At 39.4% G+C, this 20,244-nt stretch overlaps 1 protein-coding gene and 1 long non-coding RNA gene across 3 annotated transcripts in view; one reads left to right on the top strand and one right to left on the bottom strand.

The window, feature by feature from the left end:
* Positions 1-20,244, top strand: part of LOC311013797 — a 294,894-nt gene that overhangs the window by 130,057 nt on the left and 144,593 nt on the right. The window lies entirely within an intron of this gene.
* The window catches only part of fam13b (family with sequence similarity 13 member B), a 67,131-nt gene that overhangs the window by 37,335 nt on the left and 9,552 nt on the right, over positions 1-20,244 (bottom strand). Inside the window, exons 2-6 of one of the 2 annotated variants that reach the window (XM_084009986.1) lie at positions 12,416-12,566; positions 9,401-9,604; positions 6,217-6,429; positions 4,512-4,689; positions 4,247-4,391 (exon numbers count right to left, since the gene is read on the bottom strand). In XM_084009986.1, the coding sequence (XP_083866112.1) occupies positions 4,247-4,391; positions 4,512-4,689; positions 6,217-6,429; positions 9,401-9,563 (699 nt within the window). In that variant the 5' untranslated portion in view covers positions 9,564-9,604; positions 12,416-12,566. The remainder of the gene's footprint in view (positions 1-4,246; positions 4,392-4,511; positions 4,690-6,216; positions 6,430-9,400; positions 9,605-12,415; positions 12,567-20,244) is intronic. The other variant, XM_084009987.1, reaches the window with a different exon arrangement.

The following is a 20,244-nucleotide window of genomic DNA, read 5'->3' as shown; positions in this document are numbered from 1 at the left end:
CCGTTTAAGTTACATTAATGACCCTTGCAGCTTTGTTCAGATAGGAAAGGAGATTTGAGTCTGCGTGATGTTCTCTGTTTTTCTCACCCGCTGCATCACGGATGGATTTTTAAACGTCGTCCCATTATGGCCTTAACTAATGGCCGTCGTGAGCAACACTCGTAGTCCCATTGTCCCAATAAATCGGCTATAAAATTTCCTTTTTTATCATTTATTTCGAAAATTAGAGTTTATTTTAATGGTCAGCCATTTACAAGAATAGAATAACTAGAAGTTGGGACTCATTTCTTTCTTAATTGCTTACAGGCTGCATGCGAAGTGTTTTTCTGGTAATTCATACAGTTGGCATGAATGATTATTGAAAATGTAAGGAGATGAGCAGCTCTGCTGTATTTACAAGGATTGGATGAGATTCAATGGGCAAATTAAATGAAGCTTTCAAGTCATATTTTTATCAACAGCAAAAGCCAAGAGTAGTCTCCAAAACACAGAGGTACTCGCTTATTGAGATGGGACAGCCTGCTTACTTTTCATATTTCACTACACACTGTTTCTGCCCCGCTGCTCAATTTCAGAGCAGAGCACGCTGCTTTTTAATGCCACACCATGCAATACTGCTGTGGTCTACGACTAGTATGTTTCCTCTCTCATGTGCTGAGGAACCAAAACTGACTTTCCAACAGTCCAGCCATTGTGCTAGCCAGAGAGTATGCCAAGCGCTCAGTACTGTATGCACAGGTATAAATACATTTTATATTGTTATTTAAAATAAATGAGGGAATGAGTTCTGAATATAGTTAGTCCCGACTTTGTCCAGGTAGCCTGGCAAGAAAAGCTTCTTCACACACTCAATCAAAACAAACACACCCACCGGCATCATTATAGCAACAAGCCTCGGCACAGCCTCGCTCCAACCTAAACAACAATTCAACAGACTCCCATTTTTTTTTTTACAAACAAATAAGCCAGAATCCAGTTTAGCACCTTTCATTGTCAGCCTCGGTGAGTTTCACAGTTATGCCTAAACATGCCATGACACAACAAACCGTCTTCTTTCTCACTCCCTCCGCCTTTCATGTGCGTCTACCGCCTGTAGTCTATTCGAAATTAAGTAACCTGTGAGGCATTTTAAACTTAGTCTGGAAGGTGTGTGACAGTGTGTGTGACAGTGTGTGTGTGTGTGTGTGTGTGTGTGTGTGATATAATCCCTTTCATGAGGGTTTGTTCGCACAGAGAGCCATCCTCAGTGCAGGGTCTGGAGGTGTGAGCTGCATGGTTACATCATCGCCAGCTTCTTTTCTTATCCTTCCCCTCCCTCGCCATCTCTCTCCCTCCCTCCAGTTCTTTAGTCCTCTTGTCTATGCACTCTCGCCATTTCTCCCCCATCTTCCTGGCTGCTTTTTCCTCCCCTTCCTCTCTAAACCACCCACTTTTCTGCCCTTTGTGTTACATAAGACAGAGGGATCAGCACACAGATGATTTGTCTTTACAGTTTTTTTCCCCTCACTGTCCCTGCTGCTCGCTCTCCTTTCTCTCATTCAGTCTTTTGTTAACGTCATATTCTTTATTCTCATTCATCGGATACGCCATGCATTAAAAAACTAACAAAGTTAAAGACATAAAATTTCTAAAAATTTAGATAAAATTTGATTCTAATCTCGATCTAGTTGTCTCGTTTACAAACCGCATTGGTACATTTTTTTTCTTGAATATGACAGATAATGACTCAAGAGTCAAGATTACAATGCAGGCAAAATCGAGATAAGTTTCCCAGAAAAGTGGAGTTGTAAATAAAGAACAGACTAAAGAAGAGAAACTGCAACAAAGACGAAAGAAAAAAAAGGAGGGTATCCGTAAAAAAAGAGGAAAGGAAACAAAAAAAACAAGCAAGCAGTGAGACTAAATGAAAAGGTAACTCACAGTCGTTGCTGTTTCTCTCATGGCCAGACGTTCACAATGACTGTTAGTAGCCTGAAACTTCAACATCGAAACATAATCTTTACAGCTCCCCTGCCGAGCTGGAGAATGCACTCTTAAATGGCAACATGAGATACCGATCAAGGGTAATTATTGTGTTTTTGTACATGCCATCATAAAATAACATAATGTTATCAGGCTATTGTACAATTAAATGTTACATATGCCATTCTTTCTGCTGTTGGCCCAGTAGTCACGCTGTGTTGCTTGGCAACAGGGGAAATGCCTTAGAGTTTGTTTAGTCTGCCAGTCACGTTCTGCACGTTCAATGTAGACGTAAGACAACGAACATTATGAAAAATTTATATTTTAACACAGTCAAACAGCTGAGAATGTTTTTGTTTTTTTTTGCATATAGGCTCATTAATTCACATTCACATGCTGATCCTGACACCTTACATGTTACATTTTTATAACTGTGTGTACAGTATGTGTGTGTGTTTGGGGCGGAGGAGAATCTTCTGAAAAGCATTTAGTTGACAGAAGAACTTTTTGTTCAGTAATACTATAATATACACTGTACAACAATAGCTGGAGGAAGTTAATACTTACATGCCTGCAAGTTCTGCCTGACCTTCTGCAGCTATTTAATAGTTCTCACTGGGGTTTGTTTCACTGGAAGAGATTTTTGTTTTGACATAGTATGAGGTCATTTAATCCCAATGTGTCTCCTCTGGTCGTGTAAAATGTATAAACTGGTATGTCTGGAGTCCAAAAAGATACTTTTAGTAGAACTGTGCTCTAATTCTTGCTATCTATTTTGAGCATTTCTTGCATTATTTACTAGTAGAGCCAACTATTGCAATTAATGATTGATGACTTAAAACCCCAATCCAAGATGCTTGAGCAAATCATGCATGAGAACATACAGCCAGTTTGGTTGAATTGCAATCACATCTTACTTGGAGTGATTCAAATGGACGACAGTATTTTGTAAAATTATTCAACCCTTTTCTGGCCTCATGAATTAACCCCTTGTCTTTTTGCAAATTTGTGTTTAAAGGTACAATTTCTCACTCCAGATATTACACGTTTTTCTTCAAAACATAGGATAATAAAGATCTATGTTCCTTACCCTGGAGGCCGGGTTATGTTTTGAAATAGGGAACCATATTTGAGGGATACTGAAACAAATATATAACAACACGTTTCCTGCAATTCAACACCTACAATTTTGGATGAAGTCAAGAAAGAGACACCTGCACTCGTGCTATGAAAACCAAGCATGCATCATGAATGGTGTATTGGCAGAACCTTCCTGAGCGACAGACACAGAGCATGCATGTAACCATAGTAACACTCATTCCGTCAGTAGAGCTGCTGACTGAGATTTACCTGATCCGCATGCATGGCAATGAATTACAATAAAATAGATTTTTGTATATTTCTCACTTTCACCATGATGGTGGCTCCACCTAGTCTGTCCGGCCATACTGTTCAATATATCTATGATCTGTGATCTGTCACACATAGATATAGATCTGGATATAAAAAAAAGCATCTTTTGATGCCGCAACCTTATCAGTGATACATTTGTTTATGCGATAATATCAAGGATTGTTTTGGGAAAACCACCTCCTTATTTGCAGGGTATTTCAGGTTTTAAAAGAAACAAGTTTTGAATTGTATTTATTTGTAAACAGAACGGATCGTGGGGAGTTGGTGTGCAGGCCGCCAGTTGAAATGGCCTGTCATACACAATCATAAGTCATCCCCTGAATCATAGCAATGGCACAACATTTAAACGTATGCTTATGCTATCATGAGGGAGCGGACCATTTTACAGAGTTTGACGGCAAATCGTAATTTTAATCCTTCACTTTTAAAAGAAGGATTTGTGTGTTTCTCTCTGTGTCGACCCAGAAAGAATTTAACCCCTGACCCTGGCAGAGTTAAATGCCAAATTCTGCTGTCTCGGTGCCATGAAAGAGGAAGAAAAAAAGAACAAAAGGAAAAGACAAAGAGGATGTTTGATGTGTTTTGTAACTAGACAATTAATCCAGGAATGCTAGTTTTTACACAAAGAGCCTTACAACAATGTGCTGTCCCTGCTTTGTTCTCAATGCTAATGTTTATTGTACTTGGTTTATATTTGCAGAACGTAAGTTAATAATTGGCTTGAATCGTGCAAACAATAGAAATGCATAAAATGTGTGCCATATCACTATGTCTATATTACCAGATATATACAAGCAGACATTGACACCAGATTTATAAGTGATAGATAGAGGGGATGAAGAAGTTAGAAACAAAAGGTGAGGGGCAATACCTGTTCGTTGATGGAGCTGTAGTCATTGGTGGAGGAGACGTCATCTTCCTCTGAGTCAAACAGGCCCTCTTGGTTGTCCAACAGCTCTGCCAGGACTCTGCTGACAGACTCCTGGTCTCGCAGGTCCTCTCCTTCTGTTGACAGACTGCAAACACGAGAAGAAGAGCACGTTGTGTTGGTTGTACAGTGCTTCCCATGGGTGGTTAAACAATTGCAATAGCTGAACTGCAGGTGAAAGCACAGCAGCCCTTCAAAGGCATCTTACTGGAAGATGTCGGGTCCGAAGACAGCGGCCAGCGTCCCAATGTTCCAGCTGTCCTGCTGAAGCGAAGCCACGCTGGCCAGGAAGCGGCACAGGAAACGCAGCAGGCCGTAGTTCAGATATGGAAGCTGCTGAAGCAGGTACTTCAAGTTTCTACACAGATCCTCTTCATTGCTGTAATCTGGGGATGTTTGAGAGTAGAATAGCATGTATGACTACATGGGGGTATTATAAGCATTTTACAAGCTTCACTGCGGCCACACATATTACATACTTTCACAGGAAAAGCCTGTTTCTAATAATCATCATCATCATCATCATCATCATCTTTAAGACGTACACATGCTCCAACACTCTTATTCATAACTGTATTTGGAGACACTGTGCAGTGAGTTATATTTTATCACGCACTTTTTGTTCCTTTACAGTTGACCTTAAACATTCTCCACTCAAGAAAACATGAAGACAGAGATAAGATTAATGTACAATCCTCTGGGAGAGGTGAAATCAGGTGAAACAGGAGCTGGCAGTGGGGGAGAAATGTAGCATGATGGGAATTGTTTAATTTAGTAGTTTATTATAGTTTAATTAGTAGTTTGAGTAGTTTTAACTTATACTATTCCATGTGTCATGAGGTTACCTGTACCTGCTTTGTAGTGCATTTACAGAGTATGATAGACTGAGAAATCACATGGCATGACATGACATGGAGAGTCCCTGTAACCCCAACACACTGCTATAATCTGCATGACAGCAACAGGAACAACCATCATCATGACAAGGGGATTAGAATAGATTATCTGTGATAGAAACAGAGTACAGGGCAAAGAGGAGGCACAGAAATGGAAACGGTGCAAATGTGGAAGAGGGAGACTTGTGATGATATATTACCCATTAAATGTATTTTACTCCAAGATATGAAGTAAACCTGACTATAAAATGGAAGTTTAAAATTATTTAATTATTATTTAAAAACAACTCCTATGCCTACAAGTGTCACACATTTTTTTTAATCCCTATAACTCACATGATGATTTTTTTCCCAAATTTGCAAAAACGTCTCAATGGAAATAATTAAATAAAGAACACATTTGGTGAATAGTAACATGACCTGCCATTTGAGGGCATTTGACCGTTATTGGTTATTACATTATTTTGAATGTAGAAATGTGCATTATCAGAACTGATTTAAGACAGACAGATCAGACCATTAAGGTACTTGCAGTACATCTCACCTCATAGTGTTCATAACATCGCCTTTTGACAGTTTCTGCTAAATAAATGTAGTGATCTTACTATTGCACTCTCTTCTCAGAGTACTCAGCTCAGATAACCATGGTCTTACATCGCAACAGACATAACACGTAAATAGAAATTCAACTTGTGGCAGAAATGGCAGACAGTAGAGTGTGTTTTATACTTGTTTTTTTGCCATGATATTAAGTAAGCCTACGCACTAGTCAGTACATTAGCAACATTGTCGCACTCCAAAATGGGGACCAGGGAAAAAATATATAGAAAAAAAATAGCAGAAACAACAAATTCTGCAACAAGTCAAAAATCATGTCAAGCTTTAACCTCAAATTAGAGAGAGAGAGAAAAGAAAACATCAGTTGTTGGGTTCAAAGTAGATAAAAAGACAAAGTAGGTGGAGTAAGTGAGTGGAGAAATGGCATGAGAGGTGGGGAAAGCAGTCGCTGACACACACCTTGGTGAAGCTGTAGAATGTGTCCTTGTATCGCCGTTGGGATAACCGGCTCAGGAAGCTCCTGCAGGAAGAGTCGGAGCAAACTGACTGCTGACGCCAGGTCCGCCTCCTTCTCTAGCTCCACCTCCTCACCACTGTCATAACGCTGGCGCAGCCAATCCACGTGCTCTGCGTTGCCATTAACAAGGAAGAGCCCCTCCAGGTCCAGATGACCTGATGATACACGCAGCAATAATCACTTACCTCAAAGACATATATAATTCATACATCTTAATATTTACTGAGCCAACGTCCATGTTAAACCACCTACGCTGCTGCACCAGCCAGGAGAGGGAGGCAGTGCAGTGTTAGAAAGAAAGCTATGAAGAAAGGTGATTTTTGGAACATTTTTTATGCTTCTCGGCTGGTCAGACAATGATTCAAACTAATGGAATTTTTTTTTTTTTAAAGTTATGTCATTCTGCTGCACAACATGCCTCAGTCAAAACCCAAACATGGCTAAAGATTGACATCATTGCTGGTAAGATGGTGTAATCACAGCCCTAGTCCGTTAACAAACCACCTGCATTTATACTTTGTCTAAGCAGAAGGCCTGGTTGGAGCTGAGTTTGGGCATTCATACCAGCCAAAGTCTGTAAAAGTCTGTTGTCTGGTAAAAGTGATTTATCAGTGAGGCATGCCAGCTTGTTGTGTAACTATAATAAGATATATTTTCTATAATAAAATTCAGCTGTAAGAACTGCTTATCTGCGAAGAAATTAAAGTGCATTAAGAAACAAAACACGGACAGGTTATGGGCTTTGCAACGAGTCTGTGATTGTGCTGCATGTATTCATGTGGATGTGCATATGATAAATAGCTGTTTCCGGGTGCAGGGGTCGGATCAAAAAGTGGTAAGCGTTTGGGATTAAGAGGACAAAGCAATTTGCATCACCTGTCAGCATTTGAGCATAACATTTCTTTGTACATTATGTTCTTTTTCCTTGGCATGAGGTACAATGGATGGAGAAAATCTACGACACTGGGAAGTAAAAAGAATGGCTGTCGACTGAGAATGCTGATCGACCCGTTTGGGTATATATTTTCGGATTGGTTCCAGAAGAAAATGGTTGACCGGCGGAGAACAAAGGAGTTTGGTGTGCTTAAAAAAAAAGCAGTTTGTACATAGAGCTGCCTGAACATGTCTAAAGGCATAAGTGGTTATACTTGTTCCCAACAGCCACACGTTATAGAGACGGGCAAAATGTGATGAATTGCACAAACAGGGATAACGAAGCACACTTTTGGACGGTCTTCCAAGGCATTCAAGGTTTTGCAATTGGATGAAGAAAAAAAGAGAACTTTAGAGAGAAGTTCTTTGTGAATGGTGAAACCATGCGAGGGATCTGTATGGATCATTTAATCAAGTCACAGATGCCACAGCTTTGGTCCGACACACCTTTAAGTGCTTTCCATTTCCGATCTTTGTCTTACACCAGATTACCATTTTACTTCATATGTTCAACACCCGGCTCCCACTAAAACCTCAGACATCACACACATCAAATAAGAGAGATTAAAGCCTTTTCGTCGGCTGAATAACTTCTGGGCTGGCAGCACCACTCTAATTAATGCACCAGCACAGGTCTGGGAGGATTAAAGACTTATTACATAACCTCATATGGTCGAGCGGCCCGGGTCACACAAACCACCAACCTGTTTCACTGGTCACTTGAGGGGAATTGAGGTAAAGCTTCATTCCCGTAGTCAAAGACGGACTCACTGACTTGACAGGTTTCAAGACAAAAATGTCTTTTGCGACTGATAGTGTTCACTCCGCAACAGAAGGAAGCCTCTTCTGTTGCTTAACTTGTCTTCTTTACATCCATGTGGAATTTTGCACAGACCATATGATGAGATATCAGGAAGCAAGTCAAACTAATCTGAATGTCTCCAATTTTCCCACCAACCATCCTTAGCACAAAGACGACGGTGTCCCACCACACCGGCAATATGAGTTATGTAACATAAAACTGGTACTGATAGTCTTAAGCAGCCAGCTGCTATTACTAGCCAATTGCAGAAAAATCCTGCCTTTGGCTGGTTAGTTTAAAGACTTAAATTTGGCTGCAGAAGTCACCACGTTTTATTACTGAACCTTCGGAGCAAGACGTCTGCACTGTCAACCTGCTCTTACAATAGACAGTGATATAAGACTGAAGTTCCTGCTCCGCCAGGCTTGATGAGGAATGTTCCTGGGGGGGATGTGGGAAAGGCCCAGGGCCAGGGCTTTGGTGGGTTCCTGTCTTCACTGTGAAGCTCATCTGTTTTCACAAGTGGAGCTCCATTTGCGAGAACTGTTATATAATGAAGAAGGAAGTGGACCGTGGATCTGTGTTGGTGCATTCAGAGTTCATCTTATCACGTAATCTAAATCTCCACTAACGACATATTTTGGTTTATCGTGATGCGAGAGCGGTCAACAGCAGCAGGGTGTGCTTGGGATACTGAAACATTAAAGAAGACAATCAGATGTAACTGGGCACTGAGAAGTATGTACTTGGAAATTATAAGTGGAACATTGAGGGATTTTAGTGGGTATTTGTCTAATTCCTGCTATGATTTCAAATCATACATCATGTGAAATGTAACAGTGGTTCTGAAATTTCAGTCAAATAAGTACGCCTCCACGAAGGTGCAATGTCCTGTCTTATATATAGAACAGAATAGAGACCGGTGAAGCGGCTGTGGCTCAGGGTTTGAGCACATCGTATTTTATTTACGAGGTTGTCTTATGCTTAAAATGGGTTAATTGCAGAGGCTAGCTCTCATTACGTTGTGCTGTGTACAAATTGTTTGTGACAATAAACATTGATAAATAATACATTTAATGTTTTGTTTGAATGAGAGGAATTTTGTATCTAAAATTACCTAAATGTAAATGTATCTCTTCATTCAAAAGTTGCATATGTTCGCTTTGAACAAAAGCTGAAATGAATGAAACATAATCCAGTGTTATGATAATTCATGAACTAAACTGAGTGCAATTACAAGACAATGTAAGCTCTTAATACCTGAAGGGGACATAGGGAAATGGTGTGAAACAAAGATCTGTAGCCCAGGAGCAAAAAGATCGACATTTATTAATGAATATTTATGAATGGCAGGAAAGGTGTGTGTGTGTGTGTGTGTGTGTGTCACTCACCATGCTCCTCGATGTATTCCACGATGTGTTTCACCAGTGCAGGAACCTCATGGCCACTTGTGTGAGTACGCGTCACCTCTTCCAAAGGAACGCCAAAAACACGCGTGGTGCCGGCTGAGCTCCTGAACTCGTTGCCTGGCAACGGAGATACGCTCTTCCTCATGGCCTCCTCCTCCTCACCACAGCCCCGCCAAGACCTCACGTCTTCAGGGGGGAAAAGGAAATCAGAAGGATGGAGATGGGATTTATTTACTCGTCAGACGAGGGCTCACTGCCAAAAAGTGAAGAAATATCACATAGCTAGATAGAGAAATCCAAGGAGATAACATAAAGGATTGCTTTGCTGTTCACAAACACACAAAATGAGCACAGCCCCCTAATGTGGTTTACACATTGTTACATGTTTTTGAGCCTCCCCTCATTTACTTTAGTGTTTTTTATTGTGAATGAAAAAGTATAACAATACAATGTATATCACACAATGTGCATGTAACACTTACAGAATACAAATGAATGAAAAAAAAAAAAAAAAAATCCCTTTTTTTGAGCCTCCCCTCATTTAACAAAGAAGGAAGAGGAGGAGGGGTAAGGGGAGAATGGACAGGATCAATAGACCACTGGCCAGCAAAGGCATTCACACCTGGGGCCTCATTATGGAAAAATATCCGCACTACTTTTCCTATCATAACTAAAGTTTCAAGTCATGGAAACAAATCCCATCTTCCTATCACAGAAGAAATTCCTCAACTCCTAGTTTATCTTTACTAACTAACTAAATAAATAACTTAAGCTCCTGTGTTGAGAAAGCACTGATATGCAACTCGAGATTGACAAGCCAGAATCAACTGAAAGTCACCCTTAGAAAAGAAAAACAAGGGCATTTCTGATCTGCACAACCACTGCCAGAGTTCCATGCCTCCTTGTAGGCCTCCAGAGCCAGAGGAAGCATATCAATGACTATTTAGAATTAATCGTTTTGCCAGTCAATATATACCAATTAAAACATGGTCCAGATAATGTAAAGCATCATCATGCGGTTTGAAAAATTATATATCGGTGTTCATGTTGTTCCATCTTCCCCATCTTCACTGGCATTGCCATACAGACCTAACAACAGTGTGCTGCCATTTTTGGCAGTTATTTTGAATTTAGGACAGTCTATGCCATCGTAACTTGGAATTCCTAACTTCTTTGTTTCTTCCTAATTGTAGTTTCTGTAACAACAAAAGTCCTAAATGTCATCATATACGGAGATAGATAGGATTTCAGATTTAAAGAGTTCCTGTAATGAGACCCCTGGTTGGCTAAGGGGGAGAAAGAACAGCTGGAAGAGGAGAAGAGCAAGAGTACATGTTAATTCTGTGTCTGGGACTGTGGGGGAAGTCTGCTGTCCTATGAGCCGTGTTTCAAACAGTGACATTAGACCAAAAGTGGGTCAAATTACTTCAAAAACAAGCCCCAATGACATGTTTGTATGACATGTTTGGCTGGACAAGATACATTTTACCAAATGAAGGTCCCATGTAACCCTGCATTTGTGGAGCCATAACAGGAAGAGAAGGAGACAGATTTATGGTTTAGGTACAGTAACGGAGTGGTGGCAACGCTCCCAAACAGGGATTATGACGCAGGTGTCCTGTCTATGCTAAATGAATGGGTGGCTATTGTAGCACACCAGGATTTCCTCCCGCAGAAAGTTGTATTGTAACAAATTCCTACAACTACTTGATCTCATGGGGATGCTGTTATTATATAAACAGCATTCTGTGTGGGTGAAAGTCTTTTTTATACTTTGTTTGTTACATAATCATCTATTAAAGGTCATTACGTAAATTAAATTCCCATCCCTACAGTATTTGTCATGATGACAGTGTCTTTAGTTCCCATGAAAAGGCGATGCTGTGAATGCCTGAGTCAGACAGTGGGATGGAAATCAATGCAAAGCAACAATAATCTGTTTTAAGATTGACATTGGCGATGGTCAGATGATGAGTAATCTGAATGCAAACAATGGCAAATGGAGTCCAGTCTACTCATCGTGGGAGGAGGAACATCATCAAATGTTTATCAGAAAATGCAACCAGATTCGGTTCCAACTAAACTGACAGTATTTCTAAAATAATATATGAATAATGTAAGATGTCCAAGTCAGTGTACAGGTTGTGCAGACAGGTATTGTTACATGACATTCAGTATGAAGATGTGCTGATGTTCAGTTGTTAAAGGTGTTGCCCTATAACATAAAGTTTTGCGTATTTTTTAATATTTGCACTTGCAAGAATCAATGAGTCAGTTGGTATTTTGTGGTCAAGTTTAGCTTACAGTAAAAAACACAAGTATGATTTTCTGCAAGAGTAGCAAATGTTAATATAAGCCGATGTCAATAACAACAAAATATTTGTAGGTTTTGAAAGCTGAAAATGGACAAAATGAAACATGTGGCTTGTGTTTCTTTGTCATTACACACTATGTCTGTCCCACTGTCAAAGATTGTTTTCTCAAGAAGGAGGGAATTCTATTGGTTTGAAATATAAAAAAGTGGTTACACAGACCAGCAAAGCGGTGAATCCTTGTCTGAGAAAACTATCTGACTGATTGCATCTTGTCACTTTAAAAAAAATAGCAACTAACTCGGTAGTTGTCGAAGGTAAATGAAGGCAATATGGAAATATTTCCAAGACGAAAACGCTCTGAATCGTAACTTCTCTGATTTCAGGCTACAAATATTCATGTATTCATTTCTACACAGCATATAGTGAATTTATTTAAAGTGCATATTGCATAACACACGTTTAATGAATTACTACAGGTGTGTAATTCAACTACCTGCATTAGAGTGTACATATATTCTGCGTTTAGGAGGAGGAACCGATTACGAAGCGACAGCAACTTCTGCTGGGTTGTGGCTGTTGAATCTAGAGTTGGATGTGGTGGAAAGCCTTTAATAATCCACGGACCATTTTAAGTAAAGTGCTCCTTCTGTGTGCATGTGTGTGAGTGTGTATGTGAACTCACCGTGTAGCAGTGAAAGTGTGTCCAATGTCTCCTCCCCTAGCCAGTGAACCACCTAACCATCTATGGCTGCTTCAGGTTGTGGCAGAAGATGAGCCGGTAGTTCCTCATTGACGGACCGCTAATCCCTCTTGCAGGATTCCTTCTAGCTGCACTGAGACCGAGAGAGAAAATGTAGAGAGAGGAGACAGCAAAAAAAAAAAGAAAGGGAGATAATGTCAGAAAATTAAAAGAAAAGAAAGGGTGGAGACAGAGGTGGGGAGAGAGAAAAAGATGGAATCAGTTAAGTAACAATCCCTGGTATGTTTGCAAACATCTAATCAGCTACTTTCTATTGCTATAGCTGTTACATTTGCAGTTCTCAACAACTGTCAAGCAGAGACACAGTATGTTTTTGTGGATAACACAGAGTGTCAAGCATGACTTCTGCTTATTCTGCTTATTCTTCTGGTAAAGTAAATATGTTTTGAAAGCAAAAAACATGTTTATTTTCAACAGACATAATCGGTAATGTGTCATAAATACCTTTACGCTGAGCAGGAATACAAACAAAACCCAAAAATGTATTTACCAAAATAAAATAGGCACTGCCAACATTGACACTGAGCGCAAAATAATAATGTGTGCGTACCATAATGAATTACTTCCATGCCATATCAGCATACCAGCACTTCTTCTGTAAAGCCACCACACACAAACAACTCCATCATGGACTACTGCCAGTTTGAGTAAACAGCCAAATAAAAGGTTACTCCCTGTGAAAACCAACATAGCTCTGACTGCTTAATAATAATGAACAAATGCTTACCAAACCGCATGCAAAATACCTTTTCACAAATTGGACTCAGATGATCAATGCAACACAAACTCGGGGCAAATGATTGCACAAAAATATTAAAGATAATACATCACAGACTAACCGTCATCAAAAGAAAGGGCACAAACCACTTTGATAAATGCAAGTCTTCACACTAAACGTTGTAAAAGAATCAAACCTGAAACCTGGTTGAGGAAAAGACAAAAACAAGGGTCCTCTTTTCTTCTCATTTAGTTTTTGGTAAATGTCTCCCGTTTTCTCCCCCTCCAATCTTTCTCTCCATTTTCTATGCCCTTATTTCCCTTCCCCTACTTTCTTTCTTATCCTACTTTCTCCCTTTTATTTCCCTCCATTCCTTCCTCTCTAATCTCATCTTCCTACCTCGATACTTCAGATGTCAGGTTGTCCAAGAGGCTGCTGGAGGCGAGGACCGAACACAATAATTAAACTGGCACTGGTTAGGCTAGAAAGCTGTGCCAGTGTGTGCTGTCCTGCATGTGAATGGACTGTGACTTTAAATCTGTGTATGTTTGTTGTCTACTAGCTAATTGCTGCCACTTTAGAATTCAGGTGTGTGTGCATGTGTGTCCTAAAGGTGCTGAATTCCAAATTCAGGGTATATTTATGATTGAGGGATTGCCTCTGCATGGCTTTCACCATGAGCCGGTGACTAGCAGCCAATGGGGCTAACAGTACGAACAGTGAGAATAATAGCAAAAGCCCTGACAGTGTTTACCTGAGGGAGGACTGGATGGTGGGAGCCGTGCTTCCGTGACGGCAGTGTGGATGCGGACGCCATTACCAGCGGTAAACAGCGATATGCTCGCAGTGCAGAACGGCTTGGATTACCAACACAAAAAGAGGGAATGGGACTTCATATTTGGTTCAAGGAGACATCACTCCTCCGTATCTTTACATCGCAAACATTTATTTGCTGCTATATGAATGCTCTGAATTTAGAATTTAGCATCATTAAGGTTGCATATGTGAGATGGGATGAAAGGGTCAACGAGTGTTGGTGTGTCCAAGTGTGCATAAAGAGAGAAGCTGTCCGTGTTAACTTAGCTGGTCTATATGGGAGTAAGGGCGTGAGATAAAATATGAAAAAGGGTTCTACTTTTGAGAGTTTTGTGGAATCAGAAAGATGCTGTAAAAAAAGATGCTGAATGTAGAATGGAATAATATATTTACTGGAGATAAAAAATAATACAATTCAAAATTGTTAAAAAACTGAAATAGCATCCACAAAAAAAATAATAAATCAATTAATTAATTGAATGAATGGTCAAACAATCACAGTGTTTATTCCTCTCTTTTGGGGACATTCATCTTTTTGATGCTCAATCCAATTCCATATAATACTATCCAACCCAACCCTCCTTAAAGGAGTTGGACATGTTTACTTGAATTTGTACTGAGCATCTACAGTGCTCAATAAAATAAAAAGACAGGCAGTTTGCATGCAAATCTGAGCACATTTATATTTGTGCGCATTTGTCCAAATGGGTATTTTAATTGGAAGAAATCTTTAAAAAAAAGGATGTTGGCCATCTCTACCAAACAAGTATTGCATCAGCAAACTGAAAATGAACCATGACCTTTAATAAACACACATTCACCGTGTTGAACCTCAAAAGGCTTTTGTGCCCAGTTTCCTTCTGGGACAACTCTTTTGTTCTTGCTTTTCTCCTAGAATACACTCTGTCCTGTTTGTAGCCCTTTCCTTTCTGTCCTTTCATTCATCCTTATGCAGCACGGTACAAAAAACCATCCAGCCTACTAAGGTGTTCAGCTTTACCTCTACCTCAGGAGGAGGAGCAGAGATCTACAGATGGACAGGAACAGGGATTTCATTAACTCAATTATTTTATTCTGTATGAAAATGACAGAATATGAGTCTGAAATGGCTAAATTCTGATACTAAAATTAACTTTTGCGTGAAAACATTTTGTTTAACATCCTTGTCATGATCTTTTAAAGTACACTCCATGTTATGACTGTGTTTGATGGGACACTGATGATTCAGAGTTACAGCTGTTGGTGGATGTCATGATTCTTGTGTATTCAGCTCAGTGGCAGATGCGACTGTGCCAAATGCTCTTTAAAGACGGGTTATGTTTTTATGAAGATCATAAAAGGGGCTGTTTATTTGGAGCTCTTTATGTAATACATTACTTATATGTATAGGACTGAAACCTCACCAGGGTTGGCACTACTATCCATAAACCATTGATCTACACAGAACAAGTACAAATTAAATAAAACACAAATTTGAAAAATTGGGTCTTTCTACACAGGCAGCACTGGGGTGGCTGACAAATAACTTACTGCCTTAAATGGACCTGGTCCTCCCTCCTCCTCATTTTTTCTATCAAACCAAAACCTATTAAGAGTAAGCTTCGGTTTGATTTTGTTTTACCTTTTCCAACGACGACATGAATTTTCCTCTCATGCCATGTTGTCCTTTTAAGGACTACACAGTAAATCCTGTCATTATAATTGTGACGTGTTATGACTGATATGGCCTCTCAATGAACTCTGAATAATGTACAAAGGCATTCAACCTCAAAACTTTTTTTATTTGTTGCTGGCTGAAGAGCTGAACTTCATTTTCAGGTTTTCTTATTACTTAGGCTTATTAACTGGAGGGTTCAGGAGTCTTATATGTTTGCACAAAAAGATTGCGGAGTCCTCTAAAGGCATTCTACAGCCCCTGTTCTTTCCAAAACCAACTGAGCTGGCACTGCCAGGTCCTAAGCCTCTTTAAAAGCTAGAGAAAATCCCACTATTTGAACTGAAATTCTTTAATCGGGTCAGGGCCCTTACTAGTGAAACCAAAAAAGGTACCAAAAATCAGCGCGTTGTTCTCAGTTAACTGAAAACCATAACAACTGCATACTGTTGTATTTTGTATAATGATTATTATGCCCATGCCCAATAATTTGGGGCTTACAGTATAGTATAGTGCATACATCCTTAAAGCAGCGGGTGGTCCGGGTACAGATGAGGACAGTGACACTGAGAGATTAGAGAACTCAATGTTCCCAAACCAGCCATGAAAACTGAACCTAAAACGGTCTGTGTAGTGAGGATTTGGTCAGTAATGGAACAGTCTAGAATGCTCCTGTGTGTTTCTTTCCGTCTGTCTCTGTGCCTTAATCCCAAGATATCATGCTTGACAACCTCCTGCGCAACAATGAGACACATTGTTAGAAGGGAAACAGAAAGTTAAGGCGGTGCACCACGAGAGAAAGAAAAAGTAAGTGAGTTGTACCGCTTCGACAATTTTTATGTTTAATTACTACAAGAGCACAAAATTGTTTAAGAGAACAAAGTTTTTCAAAGATTTAGCCTCTTAATTTTGCTCACAAGATTGATGCATTTAGCTTTAAAATGTACAACATTTTCTCCCAGGGGTGTGTCTCATTTAGTATCATAGGATCCTGTGGGAAACACTGCTGCACTACATCTTTATATAGCTAACAGCTGTTTGCTGCTATATCAATGCTTTAAATACTGTGCATTGCTCCTTCAATTGACCTAATATTAAATGCACAGCAGCAGAATCAGTAGACAAAACATATATTTATTGAAACCATGATAACCAGAAAAGTGGTGCAAAAAGAATATAAAAGCATACCCTGATGTCAACTGAAAGATCACCTTCCTGATAGGTTTAATATTAATTATTGAAATAAATGTTGCAGATGTAAGCAAACCCGGTGCCTCAAGAAATGGAAGAATACATTTATATTTCATACAGGCACTTTTATATGCACCACATGAGAACAAAAACCCTGATGATTCATTTGTGATCTGCCAAATAGCCTCAGTATCATCACAACAAAGAGCACGACCAAAAAAAAAGATTAAATATTCACAAGAGGTTCTGAATACATCAGCAAATTTCCCCCAACTTGCATCATGTTGTGAAATCTCAAAAATAAACGAGATCAAAGCAGTTCAACTCTGCCGAGTTCATCATCACTGGCCACACTGTCACGGCCAACCAAAATCAAGAAGTGGAAAGTGAGAGAGAGAAAGGTCGGACAGCAGGAATCCTCTTCAGAAGTTAAGTTTGATCACATAACTATGTCAAAGCCTGCAATCCCCCTGGGGTTAAACCAAAAAATCAAAGTTTCTATTCTACAAATTAAAACCCCAAATGAAAAGACAAAATATTATTTGCTCACAAACAGACTAGTGAGACCAAGCCTGACTTTAATCTTAAAACTAGCAGCAAAAAACCTCTGAGCCACAGCGATGAACCCACTGACCTCTGCTCTCTGGCCTGAATCTCCACAAAAACAACCAGGGATAGAACAAATGTCTGGGATTTTTTTTTGTCTACTGTGTAGGGTTATTGGGTCCATTATTCACACACACATCCTGTGACCCTGAGACAACGCATTACTTCCTCGTTCCATCCAAACCATGACACACCTTAAAAAAACAAACACATTGTGTGGAGGTGTGAGTGTGGATTATATATGCATTAGAGACAAGCTGCTCGCTGATCGAACACATGATTGAGATTAGCATCTGCGTTGTCACACATGGAATGAAAACAACACGGCACACTGTGTCCCAAATATAAACCTGCCAAGAGAAACAAGAGTACTTGATAAATAATAAAAAAAATTACACACACACATATCAGCGAAAACAAGTTCAAACTGCCTCTCGACATCGACTGCAGAAACATTGCATGTACGGAATCTCATCTGTCGAGTAGCCCAGAATTACCACCATCTCGGATGATGAGGAGCTCAAAAGGTCTGAAAAATGCTAACTGTTGGAGAGAGAAAACATTTTCACTGAATGGAAGAATTGCATGTTGTATGTATATTATAGCATATTTCATTGAGATATTGAGGAAACACTTTAAAAACAAAAAAGTGACAAAAGCATACATACTCCTCATAATGTGTCACCTTATGAGAATGATCCAGGATGTCTAACTGCTTAACTGCACGAAGCTGAGTAACAGGAAGTCTATAAATAAACTGCTTAATATGAAGCGAGAGTTTTACGTTTATCTGATTGGCTCAAGTGTTGTAAGCAGCACACCCATAGCACACTACTGTATCACTCTACTGTATACAAAACACTTACAGATGGGGGTTCAAAGAATAAAACACTTGCAAAAGACAGTGGTTTGAATGTAGAAATATGTGGGAAACTGAATTCCTATTAGAACCCACAAACCCACAAAACACACAAAACACACACACACACACACACACACACACACAGAAACCCACCCACACACACACACACACACACACACACACACACACACACACACACACACACACACACACACACACACACACACACCCACCTATTAAGCCCTCGGGTTAACCTAAAACCTGCTTGCACACATTTTAGGGCACACTCACACCAGGGCCAGTTGATCCGTACTGTGCGGAAGCCGACTACAACTTTACTGACAAGTCGTGTCTAAAATTTCGACACTCAACATCTGCATCAGAGCATGTGAGCAGATAAGAATGAGTGGGGAGGACTCAGAACCTAATTTGCTGTATCCTTTTATTTGTGTCTTATGATTCTTCATCGGATCTTCTATATGCATGTATAATGTAGATTAATCTGCAAAAATATGCACGTCAGCATTCAGATGACAGTGTTATTCATGCTCTGAAGCTTTTGCTCAGTGATTCTCCACACATGCTTTTTCTCCAATACCCCAAATCTTTGGGATCCTTGTAGCATAATAATAATGTAATTATTATATTATATTACCTATAATGAGCCTATAATATATTACCTATAATGAGCCTATAATATTGGATATATAAATCCAATAATGTAATAACTTCACCAATAATGTAATAAAATAACTGACTGACATTGTAATAACATTTCCCCGATAATGTAATAACTTATCACAGGAACATGCAAAATGACCATGTCAATTGTCATGAAGTTCTGTCATTTTTATGTTTATTTAATCTTTATTTATACAAGTGAATCATGAATTATGACAGTATGTCACTTGACATAGACAAAGATGTCAATTTGACATTGAAAGTGATATAACAACCATTTATGAGTGGATGTATAGGCCTATGTTGTAGGTGTTATGAATGCTTATGTATACTCTCTTCAAATGAAGTGTAACTGAAAGCTGTTTTGTTGGTTTGTGGTTGTTTTCATGAGGTAGTGAATTGTTCATTTTTTGATTTGTTACTTGATTGTTGACTGCTTCCTCATAGGATCACATGAGAGAAATCACATGAGGTGGTGCGTTGCTCCCTCTGGCACGATAATCTTAATGATTTCCTGTAGTGTGTGATGCTTCGTTATTTTAAAATCTGGCAGCATGTGCATGTGTGAGATTAGAGAGAAACATATCTGAATATGAAGTTTCTCCTTATGTGTGTGTTGCAAACTGATTTCCAAATGGGTTAGGTTTTTTTAAACTGCTGTAATCTGAGCCCATTTTAACCCAAACCAAAAGGCATGACATGAGCCTGAATTCAAGAACTCTTCTAATGAATTTCAAAGCATGTGACAACTCTTAATCTGAGCTAATCTACCACTTTGTCTGGCTGTCAACACTTATCTGTCAATCTACATTCCACCCAGACGTTTTTGCTGATGTTTTTTTTTTACTGAAAGTGTTTTGGCCTTCAAGATCCTCATCATGAAAACAACAATGTGAACAAAATTAAGCAAACTACATATGTGAAACACAAATGTGCATTTTGCACACTATCCTCATTTTTCTGTCAGTTTTCTTACCATGCAATGCTGCTCTCCATCCACAGCATAGCATGAGAAGGAGAATGTCTCATGCAATAACATTACAAATGAAGGGAATAAATAAAGTGATTTGAGGAAACCATTGAAATACACTTTCACACTCACTCACAACAGCTACTTATTATTCCAGTTATATTAAAGCAGGATTAGGATTTTACTTTTGGATGGGTAGGATATAGTGGGTCAGCATTTGCTTTAAAAGCGGTTTTTAAATCATGGTTCTGTT

Source organism: Eutrigla gurnardus (genome assembly GCF_963514095.1).
Source record: "Eutrigla gurnardus genome assembly, chromosome: 5".
Taxonomy (NCBI): Eukaryota; Metazoa; Chordata; class Actinopteri; order Perciformes; family Triglidae; genus Eutrigla; species Eutrigla gurnardus.
This window is presented reverse-complemented; position numbering and strand designations above follow the sequence as displayed.